This window comes from Sander vitreus, chromosome 16 (assembly GCF_031162955.1).
Source record: "Sander vitreus isolate 19-12246 chromosome 16, sanVit1, whole genome shotgun sequence".
Lineage (NCBI taxonomy): Eukaryota > Metazoa > Chordata > Actinopteri > Perciformes > Percidae > Sander > Sander vitreus.
Genome location: NC_135870.1, coordinates 25,652,039 through 25,670,992, shown reverse-complemented (window position 1 = coordinate 25,670,992; position 18,954 = coordinate 25,652,039). Strand labels below are relative to the sequence as shown.

General features: G+C 39.4%; 1 protein-coding gene across 4 annotated transcripts in view; it reads left to right on the top strand.

Annotated features, from left to right (window-relative positions):
• The window catches only part of tcf4 (transcription factor 4), a 318,467-nt gene extending 301,023 nt beyond the window's left edge, over window positions 1-17,444 (top strand). For all 4 annotated transcript variants that reach the window (XM_078271791.1, XM_078271789.1, XM_078271792.1 and 1 more), the window contains 4 exons: window positions 2,145-2,298; window positions 6,108-6,337; window positions 8,063-8,213; window positions 11,115-17,444. In XM_078271791.1, coding sequence (XP_078127917.1) covers window positions 2,145-2,298; window positions 6,108-6,337; window positions 8,063-8,213; window positions 11,115-11,163 — 584 coding nt within the window. In that variant the 3' untranslated portion in view covers window positions 11,164-17,444. The remainder of the gene's footprint in view (window positions 1-2,144; window positions 2,299-6,107; window positions 6,338-8,062; window positions 8,214-11,114) is intronic.
• Window positions 17,445-18,954: the final 1,510 nt, after the last annotated feature.

The following is an 18,954-nucleotide window of genomic DNA, read 5'->3' as shown; positions in this document are numbered from 1 at the left end:
ATTACTCGTTTTAAGAGATAGTTAACCATAACAGTTAGCATTTACAGAATTGACATAGACTGGACAATAAGCATAAAAACAAACATATTTGTTCAAACTGATGATGATAATGGTGACCATGATATTAGCAACAATAATGATGATAATTATCATAAATAAACACACAAGAAAAAAGAAAGAAAATGAGAAAACCAATAAAAAAAAAAAAAAAGGTTATGCTATTTTGGGTGTGTTGTAGTAGAAAAGGATTTTAGGGTGTCAATGGTTTGTAGATTTGAGAGCAGCTCCTCCATTTCCTTCATGCAATGCATTGTGGGACAAAACAAGCCAATTTAGTCTGCATTCTGACATCTTTGGGTTTACTTCATGTTGTCACTTTTCCAGACCCTTTAGACTTAAAAATCCGCCTGGAGTTAGAATGTAGCAAAGCTACGGAGAAAGCCAGGAAGTAACATGAAGGACTTTTACAAACTGAAGGAGGGAGATAGAAAAGCTGCATTGATTAATCTTCGGACAGAAACCAGATTAGATCAGAGAAATTAGGACCCAGACTAGGATTCAGACTTCAAAGTGCTCATATTATACTCATTTTCAGGTTCATAATTGTATTTAGAGGTTGTACCAGAATAGGTTTACATGGTTTCATTTTCAAAGAACACCATATATTTGTTGTACTGCACATTGCTGCAGCTCCTCTTTTCACCCTGTGTGTTGAGCTCTCTGTTTTAGCTACAGAGTGAGACATCTCACTTCTGTTCCATCTTTGTTGGGAGTCGCACATGCTCAGTAGCTAGGTAAGGACTACTAGCCAGTCAGAAGCAGAGCATGAGGGAGTGCCATGCTAGCAGCTAGTTTAATTTATTTTAATAATTAGCATTATAACGTGTGTTACAAAGTGACGCAATTCGTCACGGAAGTAAAGGCTGGACTACAATAGAGCTGTTTGGAGCAGTTTGTGAACGGTGTTTTCTGTTCGAGATGGTAATCTATACCTATAACGTGCAGAAAAAAATATATACCTCAATAAAGGAAAGGGGAAAAGCCAAAAAGCATAATATGAGCACTTTAAAATCTTACCCTCAATCAGTCTTTTTTCCTCCAAGTCTCCACCAGTGTCAGTTTGTGTCTGACACTGTTCAATCAGACTTTCAGAGGCACAAAGTCACTTTTCACAGTTTAAAGCCTTGTTAGATGAAGCTATTTATTCACAAACACACAGCAATTGTATGGAAAGAGACACACACACACAAACAAAAAAAACACAGTCCGTCACTCAAAGCTGCACACAAAATGCCTCCAGTCAGGCAGACGGAGATTCAAAATGGCCGACAGTTGTTTTGTGTGTGTGTGTGTGTGTGTGTGTGTGTGTGTGTGTGTGTGTGTGTGTGTGTGTGTGTGTGTGTGGGAACAGAGCGAAGTGTTTTGTGTTGACTGAGAAGTTGGCAGCGTCCCAGTGACGGATCCATACAGACGTCAAATAAAGACGGCTGTGTTCAGCTGCCGAGAGAGGCAGACAGAGGCTCCGGGGGCTTTACATTGGCTTCACAACTCTCCCAAAGCCGCCATCTTGGAGGTCGACTGGACAATTAGCTGTGTTCAGACGGACCTGATGCTGCATTCACACTACGTTGGCAGAATGGGAAGACCGGGAAACCCTTATATGCTCCTAAATTAGCTGTTTCATCCAAGTAATGAGGCAGTTTTATAAATTAGTTGTATTCATATTTGTGACACCCATACAGCGTGTTGATCCTTTTTAATATGATGAATTGATTGTATTAGTGGTGTTATTAGGTTGTATTTAGATGTAGCTGACAGTGATGGAGGCTTTGCAGCAATTTTCCACCATTTGGTGGCACTTATGTTGTTCTTATGCCGAGTGTTGTCAGAATTTATTGATATGTCCGACTTGGAATTGTAACTACTGTAGGAGGCTGATTTAAACCTTTTCACAACTGGATGCTCATTATAACGGTTTATATAATATATAATATATATAATATATAATCTCCAAGGACAACAAGTTCATGGTCGACAGGAAAACAACACAAGGTTTAAAAAAAAAAAGCAAAGGGGGAACATTATTAAAAACAGTTTGAGAACCATTGTAAATCTAACCCCTCTTCCCCCCCGTCCCCCTGCAGCCCTGTCCGGAGGCCTTCAGGGCCAGAGCACCTCCTCCGTCAGCTCGGAGATCAAGTCGGAGGATGAGGGGGACGAGAACCTCCTGCAGGACCCCAAGTCCCTGGACCCCAAGAAGGAGGACGGCGACAGCAAGGACCTGAAATCAATTGAGAGGTTAAGATCTAGGTACCACCCCGCAGACGCTCGCTTCCATCAAACCCCTCCGCTCGGCTGGGACACGCATTGTCCCCAAAAAAACCACATGCTCAGAGACCTTCCTTGTTCAAAATGTCATTGATTAACAAAGCTCTCCAGGAGGACAGAATCTATTCAAGATGTTGAATTGGATTTTGTACAAACTGAAGTGACAATCTGTGGCTCTTTTTCCTCTCATTTTATTTCCATGGCGTAGGACAGGAATAATAAACCGGGAAATGTGGCAATTTTCTGCAGAGATCTAGAGAGATTGACATGAAAAACCACTTGATCATGAGGCAGTACTTTCACTTCTAACGAGTTCTAGTATTTTTACATTGTAAAAATACTAGAACTAGTTAGAAGTGAAAGTACTGCCTCATGATATATATATATATATATATATATATATATATATATATATATATATATATATATATATATATATATATATCATTATCGATTAATCTGCCAAATATTTTTTAGATTAATCGTTTGGTCTATAAAATGTAAAAAAAATAGGGAAACATTACAATACAAATCTCCATATCTGAGAGGCTGAAAACAGTATGTTAGTTGGAGATTATTTTTCTCTAGCAATTGACCAATCGATTAGTCGACTAATCATTGCCGCTCCAATAAATATTTCTTCCACCACTGGCCGGCAACCACAAACCAGTGTTCAGCTGAGGTCGATCACTACTTTAAGAGAAAAGCTAAGATGAACATTATTTTGTTATTTTTGGAGAGAAAGGACACATGGAAGGACTTTAAGCTGTGGGTGTTTTGGGAACCAGGCTTTGGACTTTGATGAAGTACGGTGGCCCGACAGGGGCAAACGCACTGCAACTTAATGAAAGCACACGCAAATAGACAAAACACAAGCGAATTAAGAAAACAACTTCATTAATTTGACAACACGTGCAGCATTCAGCAAACGCGCTGCAAATAAAAAACGATGCAAAAAGAAAAGCACACAAACTCCGAAAAAAGAAGCGATGCAAAAAGAAAAACAACTTCATAAATTTGACAACACATGCGCAGCATTTAACAAACACGCTGCAAATACACTCAACACAACCAAATACATAAACGCGCTGCAAATATGAAACGATGCAAAAAGAAAAGCACACAAACCCCGAAAACAACTGCAACAAAAAATACACTGCATCCAGATTACACAACGGAAGTTGTCCAGGCCTCTAGGGGGAGCACTAAGTGGAACAGCTTGATTTTCGACCCCACTAAGAGAGAGAGAGAGAGAGAGAGAGAGAGAGAGAGAGAGAGAGAGAGAGAGAGACGGGGCACGTTCAATCTCAGAACGGTGTGCACCATTGGGGAAACGGTGTGCACTGTTTGAGATCATAGACTGTAAATAATAAGTCTATGTTTGAGACATGTTTTCTCTCATTTGGTGGGTGTGTCTCTAGTAGAGATGTTCCGATACCGATACCAGTATCGGTATCGGCTCCGATACTGCCTAAAACGCTGGTATCGGTATCGGGAAGTACTGGAGTTTATGCACCGATCCGATACCATGTAATGAAGCCCTAAAGAAAAAATACGTTAAAGTAGTTTATTTATGTTCTTTTTCCGTTATAACTGACTGTCAAACTGCAGAATAAAAGAACGTTCTGTGGCATTCATGTTTCATAAAGAGTTTAACCTGAGCCAGACCGACAACAAAGATAGAAATAATATCACATCCATACAGGGATAGTAGTATACAGCTGTTAAAACATAATAAAATATATGACACACTGGTATCGGATCGGTACTCGGTATCGGCCGATACGCAAGTCCGATGGTATCGGACCATCTCTAGTCTCTAGTTTAATGGCTTAAGTCACAGGTGATACCCAATCAGCAGAGACGTGTCTGTAAACTTGTGGTAATAAAAAGGCAGAGCGCTCTCTCTCAGTGGGGTCAAAAATTAAGCTATTCCACTTAGCGCTCCCCCTGGAGAACTTCCGTTGTGTAATCTGGATGCAGCGTTTTTTTTGTTGCATTTGTTTTCGGAGTTTGTGTGCTTTTCTTTTTGCATCGTTTGTGTAATTGCAGCGCGTTTGTGTATTTGGTTGTGTTGAGTGTATTTGCAGCGCGTTTGCTGAATGCTGCGCATGTGTTGTCAAATTAATGAAGAGGTTTTGTTAATTTGCTTGTGTTTTGTCTATTTGCGTGTGTTTCGTTAAGTTGCAGTGCGTTTACCCCTGTCGGCCACCGTAATGAAGTGACCAAGTGTGATGAAAAGCAGCTAAATCCATCAATTATTTCAGAGACTTTTTTGAAATGATGATGCATATGGTTTGAATGATGATGATAGAAAACAGATGAAAACTGGTGCCCATGTTACAGGCTTTGGGAACGTATCGTCACGTGATCCAGCAAACAAGTTGACGATATCGGCCGTTTATTCTTACCCTCTAATACGACCCACGGGAGCGTTTCATAAATTACCGCCCCTACTATTGGCAAAAATGTGATCTTATATCTAAACCAGACAACCTAACTGTCGCAGTTTTAAACACGACTTCACTTTAACGCTGTGAAGTGGTCACAGTTTGGTTATGTTATTGGTTATCGTGATTTGGGTAAAATCAAACACTACTTTACTTTGTGACCCTAGTGTGGCCTGCCCATGTTTGCCTTGTCTTTTTAACTTTATGTAGTCTATATCAACGACGTTTTATTTCCGGGATTGTTAAAGTGCCGCCGGAAATTCCGCTGGATGTCCCTAATTTTTGGCCGGATGTCCTTCCACTTTCTTTGTGTTGGAATTCTAAACTCTGGTGGATTTCTGAGGACTATGATTAACTGCTCCTCAGATCTCTGCAGGGTAAATCCAGACAGCTAGCTAGACTATCTGTCCAATCTGAGTTTTCTGTTGCATGACTAAAACAACTTTTGAACGTACACGTTCCACCAAAACAAGTTCCTTCTCGAGGCTATTTTGCAGATGCACCGTGGCTCCGTCCGGCGCTTAGCACCGCCCATGATGATTGTGATTGGTTTAAAGAAATGCCAATAAACCAGAGCATGTTTTTCTCCCATCCCGGCATGCTGCGTGGACTAGCCAGACCCTCATCCGCAGCGCTGTGGAGGAACGTCTGGCAATGCGAGACTAAACTTTATGTAACTTGTTGTTAAAATACGAGGACGTTGCTCCGAATGGGATTTAAATTACTGGGGAACCAGTGAGTTTTTAAAATAGTTTGTTCTTATAAATTCTGCCCTTAAAGAAATACATAAAGTTTCAATTATTTCAAGAAACATCCATCCACACGGCTTCTTGGTGTGATCTTCTGGTTGTTTGCTGTATATTTTCAGTCACCAGTATCACCGTGGAAGCACACCGTTGCAGCCAGGGTCAAAAATTGACTTTTTAGCCAAATGGCTAGTGAATGTTCAAAGTTTACCAGCCACTCAATAGAATACCATTGTTTTTTGGCTGGTGAGAGAGGCAAATCTACCAGCCACTTGCATGTTTTACCAGCATTTGGCTGTTAGATGGTACTAATTTTGGACCCTGGTTGCAGCTGTTAGCAGATTTAAATACCTAGAATGCAGCACATGATGTCTGTTCCCAAGCCCTGTTCCCTGTTATTTTGTCACTCAATGAATCATCTTGTGAATCTCAACAACATATCTACTGCAGGTTTGTATTACGATGAGCACTCTACACACAGAAATTAAATTTTTCAAATCCTCCCCTTCCTCCTCCTCTCCTACCCTCACCCCCTGCTTCGTCTTCCCTCGCTCCTCCCCGTGCTCTTCATTGGTCGCCGTAGCAACAACGACGACGAGGACCTGTCTCCAGAGCAGAAGATGGAGAGAGAGAGAGAACGGAGGATGGCGAACAACGCGCGGGAGCGTCTGCGCGTCCGCGACATCAACGAGGCGTTCAAGGAGCTGGGCAGGATGGTGCAGCTGCACCTGAAGAGCGACAAACCACAGACCAAGTTACTGATCCTGCACCAGGCCGTGGCCGTCATCCTCAGTCTGGAGCAACAAGTCAGAGGTCAGTTCCGTACAAATAGAATAGACCAGATCTTCATTGTCATTGCTTTCAACAACGAAATACAGTTTAGCGGCTCCCAGAATAACAGTATAAATGACTTATATGGAAAAAACTAATTTAAATAGTAAAATAAAAAAAACAAGATCTGATAATGTGCATGCAAAAAAAGAAGAGAAAAAAAAGAGCGCTGAGCCGCTGCATCTACAGTAGACGCGCCGCTATCTTCAATCAAGACACGTAACGTTTGACCTCAGATACTACACCAGACTGCTTGGTTTTTATTAGGGCTGCAATATATAGATTTTTGTATCGTCACCGTGCTTATCAACTGGCTCAATAAACACACCGACCCTCAGGGATTTTTTGTGTTAGTTGAAAGAAAATATCAGTAGAAAACTGCACTTAAAAATGTAATTCTTTTTTTCAGTGCTGCCTTTTGTGTTCAGTTCAATGTTCAGTTTGTTCACTAGGAGAATGTTGGAAATGATTTTCCTTTCATTTGTTTTTCATTTTAAATACTAAAAGCAGCATAAATGCAAAACTGAGTATACTTAAATGTATTTATTTATCGCAATTAATATCAGAATTGTGATATTGAACGATATTGCATATCGCATATTTTCCTCATATCGTGCAGCCCTAGCTTTTATCTCCATTTATTTATTTATTGTGAGTACATTGGTTGTTCACTATTAGAATTATAGAAAAAACACAAATACATCATACTGGCATATATACAGTCGGGCAGCAAGAAGCTCCCGGTGGGGTATGGCGTGTGGCGGAGGACGGAACAAAACGGGAACGCAGCCTGAACGCAGCGCAGACACTCCTAGTGGAAAATAGGGGTAACCTTTCAAGGCACAGCCAAAGCCAAAAGCAATGATGATGTATACCTACAATGCACTTCGCCTCTGTGTCTGCAATATTGCCTGCACTCTACTTCGCTCGGATTTACCTCTGATCATGTGTATATGTTCCGCCTGCCCAGCGAAGTTCACGGTCAAGTTCATGTAGACACAACACAAATATATATATATATACTTTTTTTTAAAATTATTATTCATACATTATATAAAATTATATAATAAATCTAGTAATTAATTTACCATTCTAGTGACCAAGATCTAGTTTTTAGTTTGTGTGCATGATCTGGAAAATGACAGAATATTGAAAATGGTCACTGATCCTGAACCTTTGTCCTGGTCTGTTCTGAAGGGAAACTCTTTGAAATGTACTAACAAAAAAAATCAGTTTAATTAGTCTGATTGATACAGAATGATCAATTACACAGACACAAACATTGTGAAAAGAAAATTGGGATTTCTTGCCTATTTGTTAAATCTTTTGTGTTTTTTACCCAATAGGCAACTGTTGCAGTGACATTGGGATATGAAAGGATGAGACAATATTGTAAATTTCTAAAATTCTAAAATCTAAATTGTTTCTGTATTCTAACTTTTAAGCTACTTGGGGGTGAATTTAAGGTGGATATCAGGCTTTAAGAGGTTACATTCGATTTCCAGCACATGAAGTGCCTCCAGAGCTCCAGGAGAGGGCAGCAGTGGGCACCTGTTGATTGTGTTCAAAGTTTTGGGCTTTTTGGCTTCAGTCTCACTACTGATTTAGTCACCCAGCATAAAGACAAACACAGGACACATTCCCTACAGATAGGAAAAACACCAGAACTAATAACAATCTCTCCTCCCTCTCTCTCTCTCTGTCCAGAGCGAAACCTGAACCCCAAGGCGGCCTGTCTGAAGCGCCGCGAGGAGGAGAAGGTCACCGTGTCCTCAGACGGGGCTCCCCTGTCATTGGCCGCCGCGCACCACGCCGCCGCCGCCGCCATGGGCGACGGGTCCAACCCTTTGGGACAAATGTAAAACGCAGCAACATCTCCTCCCCCCTGAATGGTCAGAAGATTTCACTTATAAACTAATCTGCTGTTGTACCTTTAACTCAAACCAAAGAATCTGAATTCAGAAACCAGTCCAGAAACTTCAAGCAATCATTTTATAAATCACTTGCCATGAAATTTAAAAGTCTATGGCAAACTAAAAATACCTCCAATGAAAATAAGTTAATGTTAATAGTATATATGATATACATTTTGGTATCTAGTATATATCTGAATACATTGGAAAATAATTCACTTTTTATTCTTCCAGGTGTATCATTTCTATTGTCCCTCTAATGCAGGAAAGCGATGGTTAAAACATACGCAGACAATATGTAGACCAAATCATTTTTAGGTCAAATTTCTTCCATTACTTGAATGAATTTGGAGAAGTGCATTGTTCAGTTTTCTGACAGTTAATATCTGGCAGAGCTGATGTCGGCTTAAAACAGAGGCCAACTTGAGTTTCTGTCTGGTTGTGGGTACATTTTAACAACAGATTGGCAGTAAGTGTGATTTTAATGTGTGACTGTGTGTGTTTGTCGCTGTTCTTTGTTTTCTTAAAAACATTCAATGTGTATTTGTGTTTGCATGTTGAATCATGGTTCTGTAGCCTGGAGGTACCAAAGGTCTTAGATAAAGAGCAGGAGTTTCTTATCTGCAACATTTTTGCAGTGAAAAAAATGAAGTAAGGATTTTTCATCTTTATTTATACACTGGAGGTTTGTGCAGGTTTCAGGTCATGAAAGTTGTCCAGCACATAAATGACAGTGGCAACTTTAAGTGCAAGGAAAATGACCAAAAACATAAAAATGTTAGGGGTTCATTAGTAGTTTCCTAAAAATGTACATTCTTATAGAGTTAAGACCACACCCATCACAGTTGGGGGTCTGTTTTCACCTCCCAGCAGTAGTGTTCCTGCTGTTCATTTAGATTCTCTAAAATCTAGAAAGGGGGCGGTGGGGTAGTCTACTTAACATTTGTTATGTTAAGTAGACTACTGGTCGGAATGTCATGAAATTTGCTGTGATTATTCATAGTCGCCGGTGGATGAATGCTGATGATTTGATCAGCGCAGACCTTTCCACCATCAGACCAAAATGTGCACTTGTACATAATAATAATAATAATAATAATAATAATAATAAATAAGAACAATATAGCACTTTTCAAAAGCAAGAAACAAAGTTCTTTAGAAAGAAATTACCAGACAAATATTTAATAAAATAAGATACAGTAACAATGACAAGCGAGGTAAAATAACTATTAACTAAAGTTGACTTACTACTACTACTATTTAGTAACTACTTATCACTTTACCATTTATTAACGGTAGTTATTATACAGTGTTACAACATTTTGAACTAGTTGAAGTTTGGAGAGGTAACATATAAATGGAGAATAATAAAGGTCCAAGAACTGAGCCTTGAGGTACCCCATAGGAAAAATGGGAGGTGGAGGATTTAACGTCACCAATGGCAACACAGAATTTCCATTAGAATTATACCAGATATGCCAACCCAATGCTTAAGATATTCAAGTATAGGGCTGTCACAATCATGAATGTTAATTGATTGTCATACGAATAATTGTGATTAACAATTGTCTATTTCAGTTAATTTTATGCCACATATATGCCATATGTGTGCTGTTGTGTTTGGCTTTGCAACTACACCTGAGCCATGTGGTTCATTTCAATGGCTGCTCATCGACATAATGCGATCTTTAGCAAATGAGTTTGATTAATCTTCAAATAGTTTGCTAAAACAATGTTTCACCTCTTGCAGTGCTGGACTTAAATACTTTAAATAACTTAAATAGCTTTTTCTAAAACGGTTTTGTAGGCCGACCTAATGTAACGAAAATGTGGTTCAAGACAATTAATTAATGCTGAAGGAGGCTTGATTTTATTTTCAGAAGTTCAGTTGGAATGGATAAACACAAAGCCTATATTAACTGTTCCTGCTTCAGCTTCACAGGGAATACTTTTTTTCCTCCAGGGCCGACATTGATGCTAACTTTGGGAATACACTGTACATTTTACAACTACTTGACTAGTTTACTTTCTTCTCTGCTCTGATCGCCAACACATGTTCACATCCACAGTCACTCTCTCGCTCAACCACACATTCACTACGCCCACGCTCTGATCTATATCTGAAAGTACCCACGCTACTCTAATAACACCATGTTTCCATCCAAACATTTTATGAATGTGAATTATCTACATGTAATTAGAAAAGCTATATGAACTCCAGCATGACTTTCCCCCAAGCTGGTAAACACACTGCTACACCTGAAGGGAACTCTCCCCCCTATAAATAAGACCCGTTATCGGCCCCTCTCTATCATAATCGTAGGCTACTGTACTTCGTAAGCAAAAAATACGGTACATGTTTTTTTTTCTGACATTGGAACCTTGTGCTAGGTAGACAGCTCATTTACCCAGCTGATGGAAACACACCTAATACACTTTCTGTTTGTTGCTACATTTGTAACATTGGCTTTAAATTCCCTTGATTGTGGAATCCAATGATTATGCAAAAGGATGCGGTCAGCTCAAGTAATCGCAATCAGGCGATTATGTAATTTGCAACAGGCCTATTTGAACAAAAGAAATATAATTTTGATTAGGTTAACCTCAATTGCCATGGAATTTAATAAGTACCATAATGGTTCCCAGAACCTGAACCCTTCCTATTTAGACGCTCCATGAGCTTTTTCTTATGGCTCGACAAACTTCATATTTTTAGCCCTACCAAAGTTGTGGGGTTAATTAGGGCTTTACGGTTAAAGTAAACTAATTTATTTCTCAGTGTGTGTTTGTGTGTACATGTCCTTCCTAATCCCCCCCTTCCTTTATGTTTTTTTTTGTCTCTCCAGGTCCAAGGTGCCAGAGTTCATCAAGATGATGAGTGACCACTTCCTCTGACGGCGTTTCCATGACAACCCGGCAATCGATCAACCCTGTTGTTCCTTCAGCCTGACCAATCAGATTCTCTGGATCTTGGGCCTGACCTATCAGATCAGCCTCCTTCTCTCCTCACGTCTGTCTCTGATCCTTTTCTTCACCTTCGTCTCCTTCTTCTGTCGAGAACACCAACTGCAGAGTCACATTAGTCGCTTTCGTCACTTTGCATCTCCAGCTGAAGTGAACTGGATGCTACTTTGTGGAGACGTTTAAACGGCCGCTGTAACGTGGCTGCTACAAAGTGTCAGTTTGTGGGAGCTTTTGGCACAAAGTGACAGCAATGGACAAAAGTCTTTGGAATCACATCATCCAAGAAATTCTTCTTCTTGTACAACTTGTTTTATCAGCATTCCCATTTTTAAAGAACAAAAGGGTTCTATATATAGTATATATATATATATACTGTATACGACAAAAGGAAAAAAAATGACAAAAAAGTGCAACTGGATGTGGCCAGTGAGGAGGGTACGGGTTTGGGGAGGGTTGTTCAGAACGGAGCAAAACATATCACAAAGTGTTTAAAGAGGTTTTTTTAATCAACATTGTGCAGCTGTTGTTGAATGCAGCATCAGTGCGTCTCTGACTGAATGGCAATCTAACGCCACACTGTGGATGAAGCTGTGCCTGATCTCCTCTTGGATGCAAACCAGTCAGATAGATACACACGGAGAAGCAAACAAAACAAAAGAGCAGGAAAAATCCAGGAAGTGTTACGGAAGCAAGCTGCCCTTATAAGTCCCCTTACAAACAACACATTGTCACAGATTAAACTATAAATTCAAATGAAGAAGATATAAGGTGCTTGATATGCCGAGTCATTTGAACAACACTTAAATTCACAAACGCTTTTTGACTATCATAGAAAGGAAACGGGGCTAAACAGGAAAAAACGGGGGCAACTTGTTCTTCCCCTTCTAATGCATTCCCTCCTAACCTGCAAACATTTACAGTATATTGCCAGTGTAAAACAAAATCTCAACATGTATGTGTACTTTTATTAGTATTTTTTATGCTACATTGACTTTGTTAACAAGTGGCAAAATTGTACGAACTGCTAATGTTTTAGTGAAGTCACAAATACTAAAGCCTGGACAGTTGTACCCAAATGGCCCGTGTGTATCTACTGAGAGGACGAGAATATCTAAAGAATCAATCATTGAATCAGTTAATCAATCAATCAGTGAGTGATTTCAGAGGGACTGGGGTGTTTAAATTATTGAAGGTAGAAGAATAACAGAAGAAACAAGTACGAATCATGCAGTAATGAAAGAGTGTACTTCTAAACGCCGCAGGAAGGAAAGACTTTTCTTGACATCTTCATTTGAGATGGTTGTTGTGGGTTTGTAGTGCAGACGACCGAACAAAACAGCTCTAGCAAACATCCCAAACCAGAGTCCTTTGTCAGATATTCGTTAGCATGGGCAGAGCAGGCAGAGTTTAAACTGGTGTCCAGGCCTTTCCTTAACTCGAAGGATTACTGGCCAGATGGTTGAGAGGATGGACAGAATTTATATTCCACATTTAGCACATTCCCGGAATTACGATCGCTCTACTGGAATCGAGTGGTTAAGATGGCCCGAAGCCCTGAAATGTGAGAGTTTTGGGAGTCATGGAAGGGAAAGGAGTTATAGTGGGCCAACATCCTGAGGAGCTAGAGACTGAGGGATAGGAGGAAAAAACAGAGAATCTTAAGGTCTAAATGATGACGATGCTGCAGGGGAAGCAATGGAACAATCAGCATGGTGACGGGTGTATACTTTTCTTCTAGGGGGCCAAGCAGCAGTAGTCAAAGCATTCCTGTGTTAGATTCATTTGGTTCCCCTCAGTACCTGGTTTAGTATCTGGACGATCATAACCTTAAACTTCTAACCCAATTCCAGACTGCCCTGCCCTGAGTAACAACTTTGGGGGGACTTTCTGATTGACATTTGCTGTCTTGCTATAGTTTATTGCAGTCGCGGTGTCTGTTGCTGGGACCTTTAGCTGCTTGAAATTTCATTGGCCTTGATATCCTGTTGTGATGTGGCTGTCTGGCAAAATCTCAAACAATGTCTGCTTTTCTGCATTGCATTGTAGAGACTAGAGACTCCAGTCTTGTTTTTCATCATGAGTCAGGCATGCCAGACTCATGATGAAAAACAAGACTGGAGTCTCTATCCAGTCTTGTTTTTCATCATGAGTCTGACGTAGGGTTCAGACATTTGAATTACCTTGGTTTGCTTAATTTACATGTAAATTCTAAATATTAGTTCAAATTAGGCATATTTAAATCAAATGAAACAAGATCAGTACTCTACGCCTGAGGCAAGTCCAATCCACTAACCTAACCACTAATACATTAGGCCTATATCACTTAAGAATTTCAAAGTGCTGCCTCTTGTACTTGGACTGACCCAGGTTTCTTGAGTAGAAGTTCAGTAGAAGTCAACATTGACTTGGGAGTGAGACAGGATTGGGAAAGAAAATGGCAGGACCAGGACCAGTGTTGGGCAAGTTACTCAGAAAGTGTAATATGTTACTCTTCACTTATTACTCCTTTAAAAAAGTCATAATACTTATTACATAGTATAAAAAGTAGTTAGTTACCCCCCCCCACCAAAAAAACAAACAAAAACAAAACAAACACACAAAAGAAATGCACAACATGCCAGCTCCTTTAGTTTAGTTCTACTTCATGGAACAATGATTAACCTTACAAGAGGAGTCAACAATCAGCCAAACTGCATACAGTAACTGCAAACATTCTGCATTCAGGCTGATACTGCAAGTTACAAAGACAATCACACATTTATATAGGCCTATTACATTTTTTGTCGAGTCTCACATTATGAAAAGGACCTGGCGCCGCAGATTCCCATCACCATAGTAACTCGTTGTGCCGAGAAGGGGGGGAGAGAGGCTGTTCTGCTCTGCTCACAGTCACATGCTGGATGTCATCCATGTTCCCACTCGGATCAAAGCCTTTATAAAATGAAAATACATATAGCCTAGCTGTTAAAAGTATTCCTCTCCGACGTAGGAGCCGACGTGACCTGCACTGGCCCTGACATTACATTACGACAAGCGTACACGTCACGTCATCATATAAGAAAGCCTACCTTGGACAAAAAAACTAATAATAATTTATACTTCATTAATCCCGCAAGGGAAATTACAATGTTACATTCAAGTAAAGCAGTAACGCAGTGTTACTTGAATTAGTAACTGTAATAAAATTACTGTTTTGAAAATTGTAATCCCTTACAGTACTCGTTACTATGGAAAGTAATAGTTAAGCAATATTACACTTGAGGGTTTGATTTAACGTCATTATTGGCATGACGTAAGCGTCACAACCTTAATGTTCATTGCATCGCTATGCATCAAGGTCTACTCTCCGGCAACAGGCAAAGGTAATTGGAATATCTGCAAGCACGTCCATTGTTTTGTGGTGTCAATCAAAAGTCCCCTTTCCCCCAAGCCCCAGTGTGAACCTTCCTCCGACCAGGCCTGTGTTTAATACCCAGTCCCAGTTGTGTCGTCTCTGCTGACCCTAGCCTTATGAGCCCTAAACCAGAGCCCTAGCCCTTCTTCCCAGCCTCGTGCCCCACCTGAGCGGTCCCACAGATGCAATTTGAACATTCACACTTCTACCAATGTGCCTTTTTAGATTTCATATCATTCGAGTTGCCAGAGGAGGACATTTACCTGGTCTTTTAATAGGATGCAAGCTTAGGGAAACCTGTTCTTAGTCGTTAGGTTCTATGCAGTCAGGTTTTTTACCAGACCTGGGAATTTAAAAAAATCTAAAAAAAGGAAAAAAAAGTATTTTTTGGATAAAAAAGTAAACTGTATTTAATGTACTGTACGCTTATATGTAAGTAGGAAGCGTGTTCTGGCTTGGAGCCAATGAGACAGACGCTTTTAGCAAACCGAGTCCAGATCCCAGTCCCCCCCCCCTAAAGTTCTCCATAACCCCCCAACCTTCCTGTTCCAAGCCCCAGCCCTGTTTCCATGATGAACAACGCGTCTCTTCTTGTATTATAGCTTATCAGCTTTTTATCAATATTTGATCGGCTTGTCCGTAAGCCAATGTAGTCTTCAGTACAAAGTGTGTGGTCGTATGTTGTAAAGCAGATTTTCTTTTTTTCTCTCTTTCTCTTTTTTAAGAAGAATCTTTTCTCTTATTACTTTTTATTTGTCTGTTCTGGTTTACATGTCTATTATAGAAAATGTTAAAAAACAAAACAAAAACAAAAAGAAATAGAAAAAAACAACACAATTCGCTAACTGACAGCATGGTTCTGTCTGTGGTCATTTTGACGCAGTTAAAATCCTACCCAATCAACAGGAAGGCACGGAAACTGGAAAAGAATCTATTTGAATAAATCAATCTATATATAAATGTACAAAAAAAATATATACGATATATAAGGAGGGTGCCATTTTCTGTTTTTTTTCTGTTGCAAATGCGTGTTTGCTTGGGGAGGAAATATTTTCTCAAAGACTGAACTGGCAGAAGTTGGCGAGGCCCCTCAGTGTTATAAATTTCCAACTGACTTTGTTGTGTTCTCTGTTGTTGCCATGACAACACCCTCTGACTAGTACGGCACCCTGCGCAGGACAAAATGGGACCGTAGTACCATCCGCTCCATTCACTGCTATCTATCCAAGGCAACAACACACAGACGTTTGTAAATTGTATGCAACAAAATGGCAAACTTTACCATTATTTTGAAATTGTGTATGTAAAAGTTATATTTTTACATGTAGACTGTTGTTATTTTGTGTTTTAGAAATATGTTGTATCGGTTTTTTTGTTAAAATATGAAAAAGTAAAATTCAGTGTGTGTTGAAAAAAATGTGTCACATTGAAAATGTAGTGAGGTCAAAAGTTCAGAATCATTTTATTTTCAATTTTCCAACCTTATGTTTATATCTGTAGGGGAACATTTTCGAGGGTTTGTGGGAGGAATCAGAAATCATAAAAGATATATAATATTTGTTTAATTCTCCATGCCTCATGACATTAACATTTTTAAATGTATTTTTTATTATTGTTTTGCAGAGAAATGTGTAAATAGTCATAAAACATTTTCTGTGGGGTTTCTGTAGGGCGAGGACTTGCCAGTGAGAGTCGATGATGATGTACTTGTTTGGATTTTTAGTGAGGTTGTATTTGTACGGTTACAGTAGCCAGGTGCCAACTTTTAGTTTGGGTCACTGGTGCTCAGTACTGTATGTGGTTTTGGTTGCTGACCATCTCAAGTGTAAGTCAAACCATTGTCTTTGCTTGCAACAAGAATCACTTGTGTCAGAGCCGGAGTGAGGCCTTTCTTTTACGGCATGTAAAGATTTAATTTTGATTTAGAAGGAGGGAAACAATACATGTTCTCTAAACTGTTATTCTTAGGGAAAGTTTGAATGTAAATTCATAAAAACAGGGTGTCATAACTTAAAAGTACACTACCTGATTTTGTTATGTACCTGAAAATTTAACAACAAATTAAAATTGGTTATAATGTAATATACATCAGAAATTGTTATAGGGCGGTATGACAAAATCCATGATTTGTTTTAATTACATAAATTATGACTTAACTGAGGTATCCAACGAGTGTTCACAAAATCTATTCACTTTGGTTCTACCTGGTGGCTTCGGGCCCGGCTCTGACTCCTGTGCATTTATTCTCTTCAAGTTGGGTTGTAAATGTTGATTAAAGGAAACACCCTCAGCACCTGATTCAAGATTAATATATGAGAATTTTGTAAAAGATTGGAATGTCACTAATATAAAAAAGCAGATTGTCAGCAAACAATCGTATCAGCTATTTCCCAAAAAAGATATCAGATAATGTGCAAGGCAGTTTCAGTCGTTTGTTTTTTAGTGTTTGCCGTTAAAATTGAGCTTTTTGTCAAAAGGAAAAAAAGCTACTTTGAATCGGACCTATGGGTTAAACACTAGGATTGAATCTGTCAGTGTAAGTGCTAAATGTGTTTTTTACGTAATGTTATTTTTTAATGCTTCATTTCATATTTTCTCTTAGTTGTATAATCAAGTCATCTCCCGAATTACAGTATCTTCATTTTTATGTTACCTCCTGATGTGTCTATTAGCCAAAATGTTAACTTCTTTTTCTTTTCCCTCCTTGTTGTACATACAGTACACACCTCATTTCTCTTTTTCAGTGACTGTGCCATGAGCTTTGTAATCTGTTACTCTGTACCAGTTTTACTGCAATAATGAGTTGAATTCAAAATGGCCACTGCTGTCCTTTGTTTTCCCAGCAATGTTAGAAACAGGAATGTACACTTTGGGTATACTCCAGACACGAGCGTGATCCAACATCAGCAGCACAACAAATCAGCAATTTGGTGGTTTTTTTTCAACACAAGATAACTTAAAACCCTTTTAAACACTTTATAAAAAAATTACCAGTATGGAAGTTAACATGGCACTTGCTTTGCAGATTAGTACTATAATTCCAGTGAAAGAAAGAACATGACAAAACCAACAATCAAAGGAGCTGTTTTAATGTCTTTAAAAGTGCAGTAGGTAAGACTTTTAAAACCAACTTTCTGTCATATTTGCTGAAACTGACCATATGTTCAAGTAGAACTACATGAAACAGGTCATTTAAAAAATCCAGCTCCTCTGGCGCCACCTACAGCCTGTAGTGCGATTTGTAAAAATCCACAGCTCCCTGTTCAGATGCACCAATTAGGGCCGGGGGGGTGTCTCACTGCATCAATCATTGCTCACGCATTCATTCTCCCTTGTGGGGGGGAAGGGCTTAGGAGACCATTTTGGGCTTTAGCAGAAAGGGGGGAGGGACTGAGAAGTTGTTGATGTTCAAATTGTTTGGCTAAGTCCTGGATCTTCCCAATCCTACCTAAAGTATTTCACTTAAGCCATTGAATAGTTTTCCAGTTTAATATTTATAAATCAGAAGACTTTATTTAAACTAAACTATCTTACATTTTACAAACTTAGCTTAGCGTACCTTGTTAAACTCACCAGTATTTTACTAAATAAGTTCAGTTAAGGAAAATCTCAAAGGGGCCTCGGAACTGAGGACCATGAGAAGAAATAGATTAATAACGATGTTATCATTTTTGAGACAATCCTTCTTTTAGGGTCTTAATTAGCTGTGTTTTATGAAGTAATATTTCCAATGTATTAAATCATGTGCTCTTAGTGCTCAGTATGCCACAACCAATACTAGCAGCAGCAAAATCAATCCATTTTTGACATTTTACTTTTCAGTATATTCTGGACAATGTTCATGGTTTTTCAGTTGGTTTTCCCTATACATTCTCTCCAGTCAGATTAGAAGATGTATATCAGTTTCATCTGTGTGCGTCCATTCCAGAGGTATAGGTCCAAGATGTGTGTAGCCTAGCTTGGCGCAAAGACTGCAAGCAGGGGGAAACTGCTAGCCTAACTCCAAGAAAAGAGAAAAATAACACCTTCCAACAACTCCAAAGTTGTTGTATCTTTTGGCTAGCAAGCTATACACTGATCCATCCAAGAGTCAGCCGGGTTTTGTATGAGTGCCAGTTGAGTTCAAACCTGGCAAATCAACACATATGCTAACTGCTGCTAAAACCACCATGTCTCCTTTTATCATTGTTATTTCTACAGCTATTGCAATAAACACGTAAACCAGACAGATTTCCAGCAACACAAGCAAACCACTAGAAATATGTAGGGTCGGGGGGGGAACTGGCCGTTTGAGATTAGCTGAGGATGGATGGCTACTGTACAGTTTC